Source organism: Callospermophilus lateralis, chromosome 15 (genome assembly GCF_048772815.1).
Source record: "Callospermophilus lateralis isolate mCalLat2 chromosome 15, mCalLat2.hap1, whole genome shotgun sequence".
In the NCBI taxonomy this organism is placed as follows: Eukaryota; Metazoa; Chordata; class Mammalia; order Rodentia; family Sciuridae; genus Callospermophilus; species Callospermophilus lateralis.
The window spans coordinates 40,708,699-40,726,683 of record NC_135319.1 but is presented as its reverse complement, the minus strand read 5'-3'; the positions used below and the strand labels follow the sequence as shown (position 1 = coordinate 40,726,683).

The following is a 17,985-nucleotide window of genomic DNA, read 5'->3' as shown; positions in this document are numbered from 1 at the left end:
CTTATTCGGCCCACTTTTGTTCATTATTAGAACATTCGGCCCACTTTTGTTCATTATTATTGTTTTCAGAATAAAATACTCATTTTTATTTATTTCTTTATCCATTTACTTATTTTACGGTGCTGGGAATTGGACTCAGGGCCTTGTGCATGCTAGGTAAGCATGTTACCACTGATGGCCAAATTGCAGAGCCTGGCCTCACACTTGTGATCCTCAAGTCTTATTCTCCAAGTAGTTGGGATTACAGGTGTGCACCACAGTGCCTGATTTGTAATGTAATTTTAAATCAGAAAGTGTGATGCTACCAACTTTGTTTTTTCTTTTTCAGTATTATTTTGACTCTTTGTTTTTGATATTTATGAGTATGTCTTCATATGAATTTTAAGGTTGTTTCTTCTATTTCTGTAAAGAATGCCACTGGATTTTGGTTAGGGATTTCTTTTGATAGTATGGGCATTCTTTTCTATTAATATGGGATATTTTTCTGTTTATTTTTTCTATATTCATTTTTTTTTTTAATCAGTGTTTTATATTTCAATGGACTTTTTTTTTTTACTCCTTGGTTAAATTCTTTGGCATTTTATTAATAATTTTTATGCTACCATAAATGGGATTGTTTTCTTGATTTCTTTTTCAACTAGGTCACTTTGGGGGGGGGGGCGAGTATTGGGGATTGAACCCAGGGGTGCTTAACCACTGAACCATATCCCCAGACCTTTTTATTTTTTATTTTGAGACAGGGCCCTGCTAAGTTGCTGAGCCTGGCTTTGAACTTGCGATCCTCCTGCCTTAGCCTCCCAAGTTGCTGGAATTATAGGCAGGCACCACCATGCCTGTCTTCATTATTCAGCTAGGTCATTATCATTTAAAAAAAATTTTTTTTTTAGTACTAGGGATTGAGCCCAGGTGTGCTTCGCTTACTAAGCTACTTTTCTAGCCCTTTTTATTTTGAGATAGGTGCTTGATAAATTGCCTAGGGCCTCACTAAGTTGCTAGGGCTGGCCTCAAACTTGTGATACTTCTGCCTTTGTCTTCCAAGTTGCTGGGATTGCAGGCATGTACCACTGAGCCTGACTTAGGTCATTATTTTTGTATAGAAATGGTGCTGATTTTTGTATGTTGATTTTTGTATCCTTCAACTGGACTGGATCATTTATTATGTCTTAATGGGGGTTTTGGGTTTTTTGTTTTGTTTTGTTTTTTGTTTGTTTTTTTTGTATGATTTTGGGGGGATTTTCTACATGTAGAATCAAATCATCTGCAAATAAAGATGTTTAACTTCTTCCTTTCCAATATGGATACCTTTTAATTCTTCTAATCTTATTTCTTTTCCTAGTTTTTGAATTTCTGAAGCAGTTATCTGTTTTCAAAGTTGGTAACAGTAATTTAATGGGGCTAGAATTCTGGAAGAACAAAAATTGTTTAGGCTTTTTTAGTATGCAGAAAAGGACACTGAGCTCAGAACAGTTCAAAAGTGGAAATATTGATTTTTAATACATTGTTTTAAGTATTTCTCTAAGGCTCTAATTTTAAAAAGTATTTTAAAATTTTAATTTAATTTTTGAGTGTTAGAGCTCAAACCTAGAGCCTCACACATGCTATGGAAGTGCTCTACCACTGAGTTTATACCCATAGCCCAAATGTTTTTAAAATTAAATTGTTTTGAATAGGCAGTATATTCACAGGTTCAGATCAAAGCAATATATATTGAGAAGCTTTTGCATTTGACTGTTAAAATTTCCCCTCTGCCTGTATCCTTTATAGAACTGTCTTTGTTAATTTTTTAATTTGTGTTTCCAAAGTTTCTTCATGTAGACATAAGCAAATATATATTCTTATTCCCCCTTACCTTATTAAAAAAAAAAAAAAAAGGCAAATTGTGTATTCTCTTTTGACATCCTGCCACCCCTATCTTGTTAATATACCCTGGGAGAGCTTTCCATATCAGAATGCAAAGTAAAGTTTGCATTACTTTAGTATACCCTACCAGTATACTATTCAATGTGTACAAGGAATCCTTTTACGGATATTTAGAAAATTTTTAGGCTTTTACTCTTATATAGTGTTGAAAATTAAATTAAATTGTTTTGAATAGGCAGTGTATTCACATGCATTCGCACACACTCATGTTCAGTGTATCTGTAGGATAAATTCCTGAACATGGAATTGGTAGGTGGAAAGGGAAAACTCCTGTTTTGTTAGATAATGCCATGGCTGTTTTCTTCATAGAAGTTGTTCTATTTTGTACTCCCACTAACAGTATGCAACTGTGCCTTTTCCAGAAGTGAAAACGGGTACCTAGGTATGTGGTTCTTCTTCTTTTTTTTAATAGGCCTTATTTTATAGCAATTTTAGGTTCACAGCAACATTGAATGTTCTCATTACCCCTATGCCCAAACCCATACATGGATTACCTCTTCACCATTGATATTGTGCATCACAATGTGCATTTGTTAAAATCAATAAACCTACATCAACATGTTGTTATCACTAAATTCCATAGTTTACCTTTAGTTTACTCTTTGTGTGACTTATTCTAAGGGTTTTAACAAGCATATAATGGTGTGTATCCACCAATGCAGTATCATGAGGAATAGTTTTGACTGCCCTAAAAATACTCAGGGCTCTACCTGTTCATCCCTTCCTTGCCCAAACTTTGGCAGTCAGTCTTTTTACTGTCTCCATAGTTTTGCCTTTTCCAGAATGTCATCTATTTGGAATCTCATAGTATGTGGTCTTTTCAGATTAGTTTCTTTCACTTAGCAATATGTATTTTAAGTTTCTTACATGTCTTTTTGTGTCTTGATAGCCCATTCGTTTTTAGCATTGAATAATATTCTATTTTCAGGCTGTACCAATTTTGTTATCCATTTAACTAGTGAAGGTCGTGCTTGTATGCTTCCAAGTCTCAGAAATTATGATTAAAGCTGCTATAAACATCCATGTGTGGACATAGTTAAGTACCAAAGAATTCGATTGTTGGAATACTGGATCATGTATTTGATTATAGTTTGTAAGAATCCACCAAATTATCTTCCAATTACACTGAGCTATATCCCCAACCCTTTTATTTCTTATATTGAGACAAGAGCTTGCCTAGTTGCTAAGGGTCTCACTAAATTGTTGAGATTGGCCCCCACCAATGAGAGAACTCAAGTTGTTTCATATCCTTGCCAGCATTTGGTGTTGTCAGTGTTATAGATTTTGGCCATTCTAATAGGTGTGTAATTTGTATCTTCTTGTTTTAATTTGCAATGCCCAGATGGCATCCAGTATTGTGCCATCTGATCTTATGCCTACTTGCCATCTGTACATCTTCCTTGGTGAGATAGATACCTGTCTGAATCTTTTGCTATTTTGTAATTGAGTTGGTTTGTATTCTTAACTGTTGAATTTCAAAAATTCTGTGTATGTTTTGGATAAATCCTTTATCAACTGTCTTTGTAAATATTTTCCTCTGCTCTGGGACTTACCTCATTCTGTTGATAAAACTTTATTGATGGTTAGCCCATATAGAAAAGTATATTTTTGACTTTTCAGTGTAGTTTGAATGTATATTTCTTTCATTAGTGAAGTTGAACAACTTTGATATGATTAAGTGCTGTTTCTATTTTTCTGAGAACTTTCATTCAGTTCACATCTTATAGCCACTGATGTAAATTATGAATCTTTTTTTTTTTTTTTTTGCCTCTCAGAAGTCTTTAAAAATTGTGGAGGTTAGTTTTGCCCAGATGAGGAACATTTTTTCCCTGATTTTTTAAATCTGGTTCTCAACTTTGCTTTTATATTTAGTTTTGCTATAACAAGTAATTTTAATTCCCTCAAATTGGATACATGGGAATCTCTTCAGCTAATGATCTATCTTAAGAATTATTGTCTTCCAAAAGTCTTCCTAATGTTTTTAAGGATAACATAAGTATCTGTTGTTCCTATTGTCTTTTTTCTGTCTTACCATTAATTACATCCTTATTTCACCTGTTTATGCACAAATTGTAAACTCCTTGAGGATCAGAACTGTTTTATTCATTTTTGTGTATCTAGTGTCTGAACAATGTTAATAACAATGTTAATATTTGATATAAATGATTGTTCTTTGTTTCCTGGACTTTGATTTTATAACCATTGCTATCTAATTTAAGTACTCTTACTTTGTTATTGATGAACATTAGTTTTACCTGTCTTTTTTTTTTTTGCTACTTCCTTTTAGGGTTGTTCTGGAGAGAAATTGATTTATTTTGGGAACCTTTGTGAGACATAAGATCTTTTCTAAGTTTCACTTTTTTATTCATAATTAGATTTGTAGGAGTGTTTTGATGGAAGCAGATCCAAGTCCTTTTTCTTTCTTCTTTTTTTTTTTTTTTTTTTGTGGTGGTGGTGGTAGGGAAAACAGTGTTTTATATCTTTTTTTCCTTTTTTGTGTTTCTACAATGTAATTTTATAAAAACATTTAGATTACATACAAAAATGAGATTAAGTGTAAGCTTTCAGTTATTAACTCAATACTTTAAGGTAAGTAACTACAATAATAAATCATTATAGAGTTGTGTAGTTTCTTAGAGGAGATATCTAGGGCTAACCTCTCACTACATCTAGAAATCTAGATGTAGTAATCTAGAAACAATTTGAATTTCTCTACATGAAAGAATGTGAACCTCCTGTTGCAGTTTTTTCCATTATTGAATTGCTACATTTGTAAATGGAGCTAAAATGTGCCAAGAAACCCTAATTGATCCAGTTTTAATCACTTTGACACTAGGCTTTTAGTTTACTGAAGTCAGTAATTATAAATTTCTTACTAAACTAAAAAATATTAATTTAAATGGTATTTTTAAAAACCCCAAGTTTTTAATGGTACTAGTGAAACACTCACAAACATTGCACATCTCAAGGAAACTAGAGAAACAATTTCCATACTGATAATGTCAGTGGCTGTCTCCTTTACAGTCTGTTGAAGTCCAGTATTTTAAATGAATTTCTGGCTTAAAACTTGAACACATTTTAACCACATATGGAGTTTCATATTTGTTGATGTTAAAATGGCAGTCCACAAAAGAACCTATCAGTTATGGTCATGTTGCCTTTCTGTTCTTTACTCAGCATATCCAACAGATGCATTTTTTTTTTTTTAATGACATATGTAAAGAAGTTATTTTTCATTCAAAAATTACCAGTTCATATAACATTAATTTCAGAATCACTTCACTGCAGTGTCTGTATGGTATGTGTGGGTCAATTATGGTTTTATTGTTAAAGTCAAACAGCCAAGTTGTTTAAATGATTCTTTTTTTTTTAACCTGGACCCTTCTTTTATTGATAATGGTTTTGAATAGAGTGTACATTATGAGAGAATCTTTGTGAACTCTTCTTGACATTATGTATCCACTCAGAAAATTATCTGTATTTTACCACAACAATTATTACACATGGAGCATGAATTTGTTAGATTTTTCAAAATAACTGATTATTTTTAGTGTGTATTTAAACATTACCTTAGCTTTTTTTAAATGTAAAATGAAGATTGAATATATTATCATTGGAAGTTCAAAATTAGAATGTAACGTCTCTCTTCTTGACTTCTGTTCTGTAGAGCAGGTTGTTGCCCTGGATGCCCAAAATATCGTAGCTGTTTCATGTGGAGAAGCTCATACTTTAGCACTTAATGACAAGGGCCAGGTGTATGCTTGGGGTCTCGATTCTGATGGACAACTTGGCCTACTAGGATCAGAGGAATGTATCAGAGTACCCAGGTAACAAAGGTGACCACAAAGAGGTCCTTAATCTTTTAAAATGTGTTTGTTTATTTAAATCATTCTGCTTACTGTGAGCATGTAAGCATTGTCATCTAATTATTTCTTTCCTTTGAATCCTTTAAGAATTTTCTAGGTAAATTAAATTTGAGTTGACACACTTGGGTTGAACTATTTATTGATCAGCTACTTTTTAAAATATATTCTTATATTCCTCACATTCAACAGATTTTATGTTCATAAAGAAAAGGGACAGGGAATTCCTACTTTAAAATAACTTTTATCTTAGTAGCATGGACTGATTTAAGCTAAATATACTGTCTTGAATATCCCAGCTGTTGAAATATTTACTAAATATCAGTTGGTTCACGATACTCTTTTTTTCAGTGTGGTTTTTATTAACTATGGCAGTCTAAACATGCTTATTATAAAAAGAATTTGCTTTCCACTTTTTTGTTTTACTTAACAGTGATCACAGTTTAATTTATATTATTAATGTAGAATTGCAGAATTATTTCACAATTTAAAAATGATGCCTGATCAGTATTATAGTCTTACAGAATTGTATAGGACATAATCATTTTTTTAATATTAAAAACTGAGCATAAACAAATCTAGATAAAAATATAAAGATTTTAAATGAAGTATTTATTTCTTAAGATACTTAGATTTTTATATTATACAAATTCTGGTCTCTTTAAACCCTTTTGTTCTTTCTTCCTGGTGGTAATAGTTTTAGGGACAAAAGAACTCCAGGGAACCCCAAGATATTCTTATAACTATTTTTAGATTTATTCTAGGTAATAAAAAAATTTTTTTTTTGCACACATTTATGTGTTCTGTTTTTGACATTGATAAGGTTTGTTTTGATTTAAGGAAAATTTTGTGATAGGACTGGGGGTGTAGCTCAGTGGTAAAGCACTAGCCTAGTAGGTTCAATCCCCAGTGCATCCAAAAAAAAAAAAAGGTTGCAACTACTAGGGTAAAGTAGAACACAGGAGAAGATATATTTCAGAACAGTAATTTGCAGTTTGAAATTTAATGTTTGTTCTATTATTGAACTATCCATTGAGACATTTGGATACATCATATTCGTATGTTTTCCTTAGTCAACATATAACCAAATCCTGCAAAACTCCTAAAATTTGGTTCCTGTTGTTTCTTCTGCAATAACAACTAAATAACGTAATTCCCAGTTTGCTTATGATGTCCCTTAATGATGGTGCTGTTGGGAGAAAAATATTTTTCCTTAAACTGAGTAAATTAAATTTCTTCAGACAGTTTAGTTTTGACTTCTTTCAGAAAATGGTAATTTTTAATTAGATGGTTATTGACTAGATAATATAGAGCAACCGTAGAAACAGTGACCTTAAATTTAACCTACCCTTTACTGCTTTCATTGCTTCTTCCAAGTAATTTTTATAGAACAGGATTTTTAAGATAAGTTTTAAAAAAATATTTGTATTTTTCAGATGAAAAAGGACTTATATGTTAATCATCTTAATTGATTCATAGCAGAGCTTTCTAGTTTCCCTTATTTTTACTCTACCAGTTGCGTAATCCTCATTTTGTTGTGGTTCACTTCTGGCATTTCAGTACTGTGTAGGTGAAATAGTAAACAGAAAGAAAGGTAATTAAAAGGAGATAGTTTTATTGTGTGAGAATTTTATTTGAAGGTTGCCTATTGATTTTGCAGTGCTGGAGATCAAACTCTAGACCTCATGCATGTTAGTCAAGGACTCTACTACTGAGCCACCTGAAAAAGAACTGAGTTTTTTTTTGTTGTTGTTGTTTAAATATCTGACTTTGTATGTTAAACATCTGTATTAACTTAGGTATTATACTGTTTATCCTTCTCAGGTTTTCAAATTTTTATGTATTGGATCTGATTTGTATGAACATATATACATAGTTTTCACTAATTCTATGTTTTATAAAAGATTAGCAGAAATTTTCTTTTTAATTTTAGTACCAAATCATTTTTTAGATATAAGACTTATTTTCTAAGTACCAGATGTTAAACCAGTTTTGTAAGTTTCATGCACATTATCTATAAGGGGATTTCTAAAAATTAGTGTTGATAAATTTCCATATGAACAATCAGAAAACTGAAGATTCACATTAAGCTATTTCTCCTCCTCCTCCACTACAGGGATTGAATCCAGGGACTCAGGAATGCTAGGGAAGCCCTGTACTACTGAGCTACATCTCTACCCTCCTTATTTTTAATTTTGAGAGTGACTCACTAAGTTGCCCAAGCTGACCTTGAACTTGCTACCCTGCTGCCTCAGCCTCATGAGAAGCTGGGATTACAGGTGTGTGCCACCATACCTGGCAGGATATTACTTTCTTGACACAATTTTGGTTTGTTTTTTGGCTTGGTGCTGGTGATCGTTCTCAAGGCCTCATGTGTGATGGTCAAGTGCTTTACCACTGGGCTACATTTCCAGCCCCCAAAACCATTTTCATGCTTGCAGATAAGAACATGAAAATTAAGCAAAATTAAGCAACATTTCAAAATTAAAAGAATATGACAATAATAAATAGGTTACATCTGAAATTCTTACTAGTTGGCTAATTTTTTCCTACTTATAATTTTGTGTGGTTTTGAAGTCACTACTTTTTGGGGAAGGTGTGGAATTAGTCAATTATATCATCTATAGAGTTCCCTGTAGACTTGATTTCTGGCTAGATTTTTTTTTTAAAAAAAATGGAGAACATAATACTTGTATATAGAAAAAAGCTTAAATCTAACTTTACCTTCCTTTCTTTCTTTTTTTTTGGGGGGGAGGGGTACTAAATATTTAACCCAGGGGCACTTTGTCACTGAGCTATATTCCCAGTCCTTTTTATATTTTATTTTGAGACAGTCTCATTAAATTGCAGAGGCTGGCCTTTTAAGTCCAGCCTCTCAGACTTTCAGCAAAAAATTATAGCAGAATGATAGTAATGATAATTCTCATGAGTATATAAAACTATTTCTGGACTAATTAAACGTTCAAATTGTCATCTTGTTCAAAAATTTTATTTTCTTGACTCTTTTAAATATTTTGTATCTTTGCCTGATTTTGATATTTGAAAATTCAGAAACACTTTAGATTAAAGGGAAAAATTGTTTTTTTTGTTTTATTTTGGCAGTACTGGGGATTGAGCCTGCCTTTTGTATGCTAGGTAAGCTACCATTGAGCTATTCCCACAGTCCAGTGTATATCTTAATGGTAGAAATAGATTAGTTGTTAGCCTAAATTTTTTAAAGTTGAAAAAAAAGTTGGTGTTAAGGTTTAAAAAAATATTTTGACAATCTGGGAATTGAACGCAGGGCATCAGATATTTCTTCTGTTCCTCAGATACACCTTCTCTAGCCCCAACGTTAAGATTTTTCTTAAACCTAAAATTACTAGGAAAGTTGCTATTTACCTGGGAAAAAGAAAATTGTTCATTTGTGTAATTTTGTAGATGGAGACAATACCTTTATTTTACTTATTCATTTTTGTGTGGTGCTGAGAATCTAACCCAGTTCCTCACACATGCTAGGCAAGCTCTCTAACCACTGAGCTACAACCCCAGTTCTCCCCCCACCCCCCACCCCCCGTGTTTTATGGGAAAAATATTTAATGCTTTGGTTCCTCAATTTTTTTTTATTTTTTTCCTTTTTTGATACTAGGGATTGAATGCAGGGCCGCGTTCCACCTGAGTTCTACCTCTGACATTCCCAACCCTTTTTATTTGAGACAAGATCTTACAAAGTTTCTTGGGCTGGCCTTAAACTTGTGATCAGTCTCAGTCTCCTGAACCACTAGGATTATAGGCATGTGCTATCCGGTCCTCCTGGCTCAGCCTCCCAAGCTGCCAGGATTATAGGTGTGCATTACTGTGTCTGCCTTCTTCAACATTTTAATAATATAATGTAAAACTTTGTACTAGTCTTTGTTAGCAGTGATTGGAATTTTGTCTTTAGAAACCCAGCTAGTAGCAATGTTTAGTTGCTGTCTATATTGCCATTGTACAACTGTTGGACAAATGGAAGAATACAGCAGTACTAAACATATTAAGTATGCTAGAGCATATTGTCATATTTAGCAAACTGTCAAGAAAATTTTACTTTGGACCAAGATGGCAATTCAGATGTGTTTAATAAATCCAAAAATACCCATACCCCAAGACAAGGATGTATAAATCTGATTTCTGAGATTTAATCTTTTCTTTAAAATTTCAAACCACTTCAAAATTCATTCAATAATTCACTCAGTTCTTTGCAGTAGGTTATTTTAGTGATATCATTTAAAATGTTTGATGTGCTCTAAGCTTTAGTTACTTGAAATTTATAAGCAGAATAAAATATTTGCTCTAGAGTCTGAGTTCTTAATGTCTTTTCAGAGATGATTATTTGGGAATTTTCATGTTGTGTGTGTGCATACATATGTATACATTTATACTTATTTATAAATTTTATTATTTTATTTGCCTATTAAGTGCATTTAACTTATTTTGAAAATTGAAAACATTAAGCATATCTTTTGTGCTTGATAAAGAATTTTTTAAAAGTTTATTTTTAAAATCAATACATAGAAACAAAATTGTACATATTAATGAGGTATTGCGGTGTTTTGGTACATTAGGTTAACCATTTCTCCCCAAACATTTATCATTTCTTTATGGCAGAAACATTAAAATCCTTCTAGGTTTTTTTCTTTCTTTCTTTTTTTTTTAATGTATGTGTGTGGTGCTGGGGTTTGTAACCTAGGGCCTTGTGCAGCTTTTTGAGATAGACATTATATAGTTACTCTCTATGATTACTCTACTATCCAGTAACACACTGAAACTATAATGTACTCACTGACCAACCTTTCCCAATTCTTCTATTTCCTCTAATTTCCCCAGTTTGTAACCATCATACTACTTCTCAATTTCTATGAAATCAGCTTTTTATATTGCACATTAGTGAATCATGAAGTACTTGTCTTTCTATGCCTGGCTTACTTTATTTAACATTAATGATCTCCAGTTCCATTCATATTGTCACAAATAACAGGATTTCCTTCCTCTTTTTTTTTTTTTAATAGCTGAATCGTATTCCATTGTGTGTATGTACTACCTTTTCTTTATTCATTAGCTGATGGACACTTAGAATATTTCACTTCCTTGGCTGTTGTGAGTAGTGTTGTGTAATACAGATAACCCTTAGAGATAATGATTTCATTTCCTTTGGATATATACCCAGAAGTAGGATTGTTGGATTATGTGATAGTTCATTTTTTAAATTTTTAAATCCTTATTGCTTTTCATAATGGCTATACTAATTTACATTTATACCAACAGTGTGTAAGTGTTCACCTTATTCCACATCCTTGTCAGCACTTGTCATTTCAATAATAGTCATTTTTAAAAATATTTTTTAGTTGTTGATGGACCTTTATTTTATTTTTTGTATGTGGTGCTGAGAATTGAACCCAATGTGTCATACACGCTAGGCAAGCGTGCTGCCACTGAGCCACAACCCCAGCCCCAATACTCATTCTTAATAGAGTGAGGTGATGGCTCATTGTGGTTTTGATTTCCTTTTCCCTGATGATTAGTGAGTTGAGCATTTTTTTTACATAAGTGGTGGTCATTTTTAAGTCTTCTTTTGAGAAATGTCTATTTATATCTATTGCCTGTTTTTAAATCAGGTTATTTGCCTTTGAGTTTTATATGTTCTGGGTAGTAACCCTTTGTCAGATATTTTCTCCCATTCCAGTGTCCTAAAGCATTTTCTCTATGTTTTCTTATATAGTACTATATTATATTGGGTTTTATATTTAAGTATTCTTAAATGTTTTTATTTGTGTAGTATAGTTATCTGTGAGAGAGGATTTCATTTAATATAATCATACATGCATGGATTATGGTTAAATCTTTAACTCATTTTGAGTTGATTCCCCTCACCGTAACTGGTGAGATAGAGGGCTAGTCAGTCTCATTCTTTTGCATGTGGTTGTCCAATTTTTTTAGCACCTATTTAATGAAAAGTCTTTTTGTTTAATGTATATTTTTAGCACCTTTGTTGAATGTTGACTGTAGCTTTCTATCCTTCTTCATTGGCCTGTGTGTCTGTTTTATGTCAGAAACATGCTATTGGGATTATTATGGCTTTGTTTGTAATATACTTTGACAATTGTTTTTTTTTTTTTTTTTTGTTGTTGTTGTTGTTGTTCCATACACATTTTAGCTTTTTTTAAGTTCTTTGAAGAATGTCATTGATATTTTGATAGGGATTGCACTGAATGCATAGATCACTTTGAATGGCATGGAGATTTTAACAATATTTTGTTTTTTCCTCAATCATGAATTCAAATGTCTTTAACTTTGTGTGGGGCGGGCGGGGAATGGAATTGCTTTCTTGATACCTATTTCAGGTAGTTTGTTGTTGGCATGTATAGCAGTGCTACTGTTTTTATTTTTTAATTTTTTTTTTTTTTCTGGTAGTAGGGATGGAACCCAGGGGTTCTCTCCCACTGAGAGACTTTCCCAGCTCTCTTACAATTTCTACTTTTTATTTTTCATTTTGAGACAGAGTCTTGCTAAGTTGCTGAGCCTGGCCTCAAACTTGTAATTCTCTGCCTTAGCTTCCCCAGTCTCTGGGATTACAGGTGTGTGCCATCATGCCCAACTAGCACTACTGATTTTTATATGTTGATTTTGTATCCTGCAACTTTGCTGAATTCTTTAATTATAATAGTTTCTTGTTGGACTCCTTGGAGGTCTTTATATCATAAGATTATGTCGTATACAGTTACAAATTGACTTCCTTCTTTCCAATTTGGATGCCTCTATTTCTCTTGCCTGATTGCTCTGGCTAGAATTTCTAGTATTATGTTGAATAAAAGTGGTGAAAGAGGGCATCCTTGTTTTGTTTTGAGTTCTTAGTAAGCTTTCAGGTTTTCTATATTCAGTATAATGATAGTTTTGTTTTTGTTTTTGTTTTTTGGTGCCATGCTGTGGATCAAACACAGGGTCTTGTGCATATATATACAAGGCAAGTACTGTACCACTTAGTTATATCCTGAGCCCAGCTTTTTATACATGATCTTTATTATACTGAGGTATGTTTTTTCCATATCTCTTAGATTTAACAATTTTATCATCAAGGGATGTTGGATTTTATCAAATGAGTTCTCTGCATCTATTGAGATGATCATATAGCTTTTGTCCTTCTTTCTGTTAATGTGGTATATCACATTTATCAAATTGAATATGTTGACCCTGTCTTGCATCCCTGGGATGAATCTTTTTGATGTGCCGTTATCTTCAGTTAATATTTTATTGAGGATTTTTGCATCTATGCTTCTCAAAGTTGTTGTCCTGTAGTATTTTTGTTGTTGTTGTTGTGTCCTTGTCTGATTTTAGTGTCAGGGTAATGTGTATTTGGATTAATTCCCTTCTCTTCAATTTTTTTGGAATAATTTAAGAATTGTTGGGATGTAGTTTAGTGATAGAGAGCTGTCTAGCATGCATTAGTCCCTGAGTTCAGTCCCCAGCACTGCCATAAAAAAACAAAAACAAAAAAACAAGAATTGGCAGTAGTTTACTCACCAGTGAAACCATCTGTTCCTGGCTTTTCTTTTCTGGGAGACTTTTCTTTTGGGCGTGCTAAGGATTGAACCCAGGGCCCTGCCCCTGCTTGGCAAGCACTCTACCACTGAGTTCCAGCCCTACTGATTCAATCTCAGTACTTGTTATTGATCTGTTCAGGTTTTCTGTCTTCATGGTTTAATCTTGGTAAGCTGTTTGTATCCAGGAATTTGTCCTTTTCTGCTAGTTATCGAATTTTGTGGTGAAGAGTCATTCATAATAATCTCTTTTGAGCCCCTCAGTTGTAATGTCTCCTTTTTTTTAAAGATTTGTCTTTTCTTTGTTATTTTGACTAAGGGTTTGTTAGCTTTGTTTTTTTCAAAAAACCAATTCTTCATTTTTTTTTCATTATCTCTGCTCAGCCTTTTTTTTTTTTTTTTTTTTTAATTTTAGATGGACACAGTACCTTTATCTTATTTATTTTTATTTGGTGTTGATGATTGAACCTAGTGCCTCACACATGCTAGGCAAGCAGTTCACCACAGAGCTACAACCCTGGCCCAGCTTTTTTGTTTTAACCCCTCTTGTTCTTAATCTGTAAGATGCAATGATGGGTTTTTTTAGTTCTTCTGCTTTTTAAATATAGATGTTGATTGCTTAAAAACTCCCCTGTTAGTACTGTTTTTATTGTCTTACATAGATTTTGACATGTTGTGTTTTGATTTTCATTTGTTTGAAGAGGTTTTTGATTTCTTTCTTGTTGTTCAAGAATAAACTTGTGCACTGGGAATATAGTTCAGTGGTAGAGTGCTTGCCTAGTATGTGCAGGGCCCCGGATTCAATCCCCCATGTTGCATCCCCCCCCCAAAAGTTCCTTAATTTCTGTGTGTTTATATAGTTTCCAAATTATTTTACTTCATACATGTTTTTCAGTGCATTATAATTGTACATAATGTTGAGATTTATTTTTACTTGTTTGAGTTTTTAAAGTTTTTCATGTTATTGATTTCTAGGTTTTTGTTTGTTTGTGTTTGTTTTTGGTACCAGGGATTGAACCCAAGGGCACTTAACCACTGAGTCACATCCCCAGCCCTCTTTTGCATTTTATTTAGAGACAGGGTCTCACTAAGTTGTTTAGGCCCTTGCTAAGTTTCTGAGGTAGCTTTGACCTTGCAGTCTTCCTGTCTCAGCCTCTTGAGCTGCTGGGATTACAGGTGTATGCTACCTTGCTTAGCTTGATTTCGGTTTTGAAAAAAAAAATTGAGACCTGTTTTATAGCCTATTATATAATCTGCTCTGGAAGCTGTTCCACCTAGTGATAAGAAGAATGTATTCTGCATGTGTTGTTTGGAATGTCCTGTAGAAGTCTTTTAGGTCTGGTCCATTTGGTCTGTGGTGCAATTTAATTCTGCTCTTTCTCTGTTGACTTTTTGTCTGAATGAGATATCCATTGTGTAGGATAATAAAGTCCCTTACTATTATTTTATTGGAGTCTGTCTTTCCCTTTTAATACTTGATTTACATTTAGTGCCCCTATATTATGCATATATGTATTTAGAATCATTTCCTCTTGATGAGTTGACACCTTTATCATTGTACAGTGACTTTCTTTGCCTCTATTGCTTTTGATTTAAAGTCTGTTTTTATCTGATAGGATTATGGCTGCTGCTCCTTCTGGATTTAATTTGTGTAATACCTTACTATATTCCCTTACTTTAATTGTATGTGTGTCCTCTGAGGTAAAGTTGTTTTTTTTGTTTTTTTTTTTTAACAAACATTTAATTGGGTTTTATTTTTTCCTTTTTTTTAAAAAATCCATTCAAACACTTTGTATCTTTTAATTGGAGAATTTTTTTATCATTGACAGTGAAGGTAGTTATTGATAGGTGGCAAGATCTTAGTACAACCATATTGTAATTTGTTTTCTGGTGTTACTGTAGTTCTTCTTCTTTTTTTTTTTTTTTGCTTTCTTACTTTTACAGTTTTCCTTTGTGATTTTGTCATTTACTCTGGTAGTATGTTTTGATTCCTTATTAATCGTGTTTGTCTCTGCAGATTTTTGTGGATACCATAAGGCTTACAAAAAAAATCTTTTGATATAGCAACTATGCTGAAATAATAGCACCTTAACAAGATTGTAAGATTAAAAACAACAAAACAAAAAACCACTACTAAAAAATACTACACTTGACTCCATTCCTCTGCACATTTTGAATTTTTCATATCTCATTTTACATCTTTATTTATTGACATTAATATGGTCATTATGGTTTTGGTTTTCATCTTCATATTAAAAATATGAAAAGGTTACTTGTGATGAATTCTATAACATTCTGTTGTGATTAAGTATTTTCTAATTTGTTATCTGTGAAAAAATGGAACTTGGGAAAACAATGTAGTAAATTGTTACCATTCAGAATAATTTTTTTTTAATTTCTGAAAGCTGAGGAAACAAAGCAGATCCCTATCTCTGTTGTTAGTGTTTAATAATCTACTGGAAGATGAAAGGAGATACTTTTTTCTTCAACATAGTAATGCCACAGTAGAATGTATTTCTTTGTGTAATATGTACTCAAGAAATTAGCATTTGTGTTATAGGGCAGTATTTTGGAAAGGAGGGTCACTGAGTTTAAATTACTTTGCAAATTTAGAAGATTTTGGGTAAACTTTATGACTGATTTAATACTAAAGCTTCTGAGACTTTACAGATTCATTTATCCTTTAACAGTGCATTCCTTACATAGTATTTGCCTAGCACTATGGTAGGTATTAGGGATTCTAATGCATATAAGTTACATAGTCGGCCTTTATAGAACTTATTATTTAGCAGAGGAGATTAACATTAAATGAATACTATGTACACTGGTAATTAGTAATAACATGCTGTGAAGAAGAAAAGCATAGTGTTTTATGAGAATGTAGTATTTTGAAATGTTTGGTTTTGCAAGTTCAAGTAGATAACTGGAATAGTTTTTTCCCCAAAATATTAAATATAATGAACAGATGAATGAAAGACGTGTTTAGTGCACATAATAATAGTAAGTTTACTGTTTACTAAGAATAAACGGCATAGTTGTAATTTCCATGTTTTTTCATTCCTAATTCTTTCTGCATTACCAGTGTTTAATTTTGCTATTGGAAAAAAAAAACATTTTGTTACATTTGAAAATATGAAGCTACATTGGATCCTGCTAATTTGTTGGATTCTGCTAATTTGTTGGATTCTGCTAAATTTTAGCACTACAGACTCTCAAGCTTTGTAGTTAAGAACATAAATCCACTAAATAAAAATATATCTAATAGAACAATATGGAATTAGAGTAACTCTCCTTTTTCCTGCTCACAATTTGATTTGCTGAAGCTGCTTCCCGAAAATCATGGGTATCGACACTCTATTCAGAACTTGCTCTGGACTCTCATTTGGCAGAATCAGGTCAGATGGCAGTATCAGGTAAAGGGAAATAAGAAACATGTTTTTTATTCCCCCCCGCCCCTCCCCTTTTTTTCCTTGAAAGCATTCACTCAGGAAAAACAGTAGAAAGACCAGGAAAAGGGGAAGTATATAACATGATTTGGGATGGTTTGAAGCACAAGGTTAATAGATATTTGTAGTGGTTTTTTTTTTTTTTTTCTCCCCCAGTTAGCCTTTAGAATTGCATTGCAATTAAGCAAACATTAGAAAGGGAGGGTGGGATTATAGAAGTATTAGAACAAAACACAGATGACAGAAAATAAGATTTAACATATCAGTGATAATCATAAATGTGAGTTGATTAAATTTTCCTAGTAAGAAAGTTAGATGTCACTGATTGATTGATATGTAAACAAAAGGATGACCTAAAAGGAATAGATTTCATAATTTGTGAATTGGTAGAAAATATGATAGGAATCCTTATTGGTTCTAAGGAATCTAATAGAGAAGAACATGTATTAAACTAGACCAAACACCAATTTAAATCATGTACATTTATTTTACAAATATATTGCTTTCACACAGTATAGATTTTTTAAAATTTATAATAAAAGGAAATTCTGAATTGTCAGAGCACTATGAAGAGTATTTGACATGTGAACATTGTTCACTTTGCTTAAGTATTTTCTTTGAGGGTTTTTTCTTTCATAGCTTTTACTTTTTTTATATTTAGATCTTGATTACTGATTTTTTTTTAATATAAATTTTTTGGTAAATTGGCCTTAATTGAGGTCAGTATGAAACTCTGCACATAGTACGTATTCAGTAAATAGCATGAGTAAGTGACATTCAAGATCCATGTGTTAAATGGAATGAATTGATCCTGCTCTTTCTTCTTTTCTAGAAATATTAAAAGTTTGTCAGATATCCAGATAGTACAGGTTGCTTGCGGTTACTATCATTCACTTGCACTTTCTAAAGGTAAGCATTGTTTTTATTTTCTTCCAATTTATTACTGATGCTTTGAGCAGAAAGGGCTCTGACTTTTTAATCTTTTCCAAGATTGTCCTGGTTTTTCTTGATCCTTTTCATCCAATATAAATTTTAGTATTAGCTTGTCAGTTTTTTTAAACAAAGAACTTGATGGAATTTTGATATTTTGTTGTCTGTAAATGAATTCGAGAAAAATCTTTATAGTATTGAGTCTTGGGATCTTGAACATCTCTCTCTGTTTTTTAAGTCTTTTAACATTTTCCTTAGTATTTTGTTTTATGT

At 32.4% G+C, this 17,985-nt stretch overlaps 1 protein-coding gene across 5 annotated transcripts in view; it reads left to right on the top strand.

Moving 5' to 3' along the window:
- The window catches only part of Herc4 (HECT and RLD domain containing E3 ubiquitin protein ligase 4), a 183,922-nt gene that overhangs the window by 19,696 nt on the left and 146,241 nt on the right, over positions 1 to 17,985 (top strand). For all 5 annotated transcript variants that reach the window (XM_076834176.1, XM_076834173.1, XM_076834174.1 and 2 more), the window contains exons 4-5: positions 5,588 to 5,747; positions 17,615 to 17,691. In XM_076834176.1, coding sequence (XP_076690291.1) covers positions 5,588 to 5,747; positions 17,615 to 17,691 — 237 coding nt within the window. The remainder of the gene's footprint in view (positions 1 to 5,587; positions 5,748 to 17,614; positions 17,692 to 17,985) is intronic.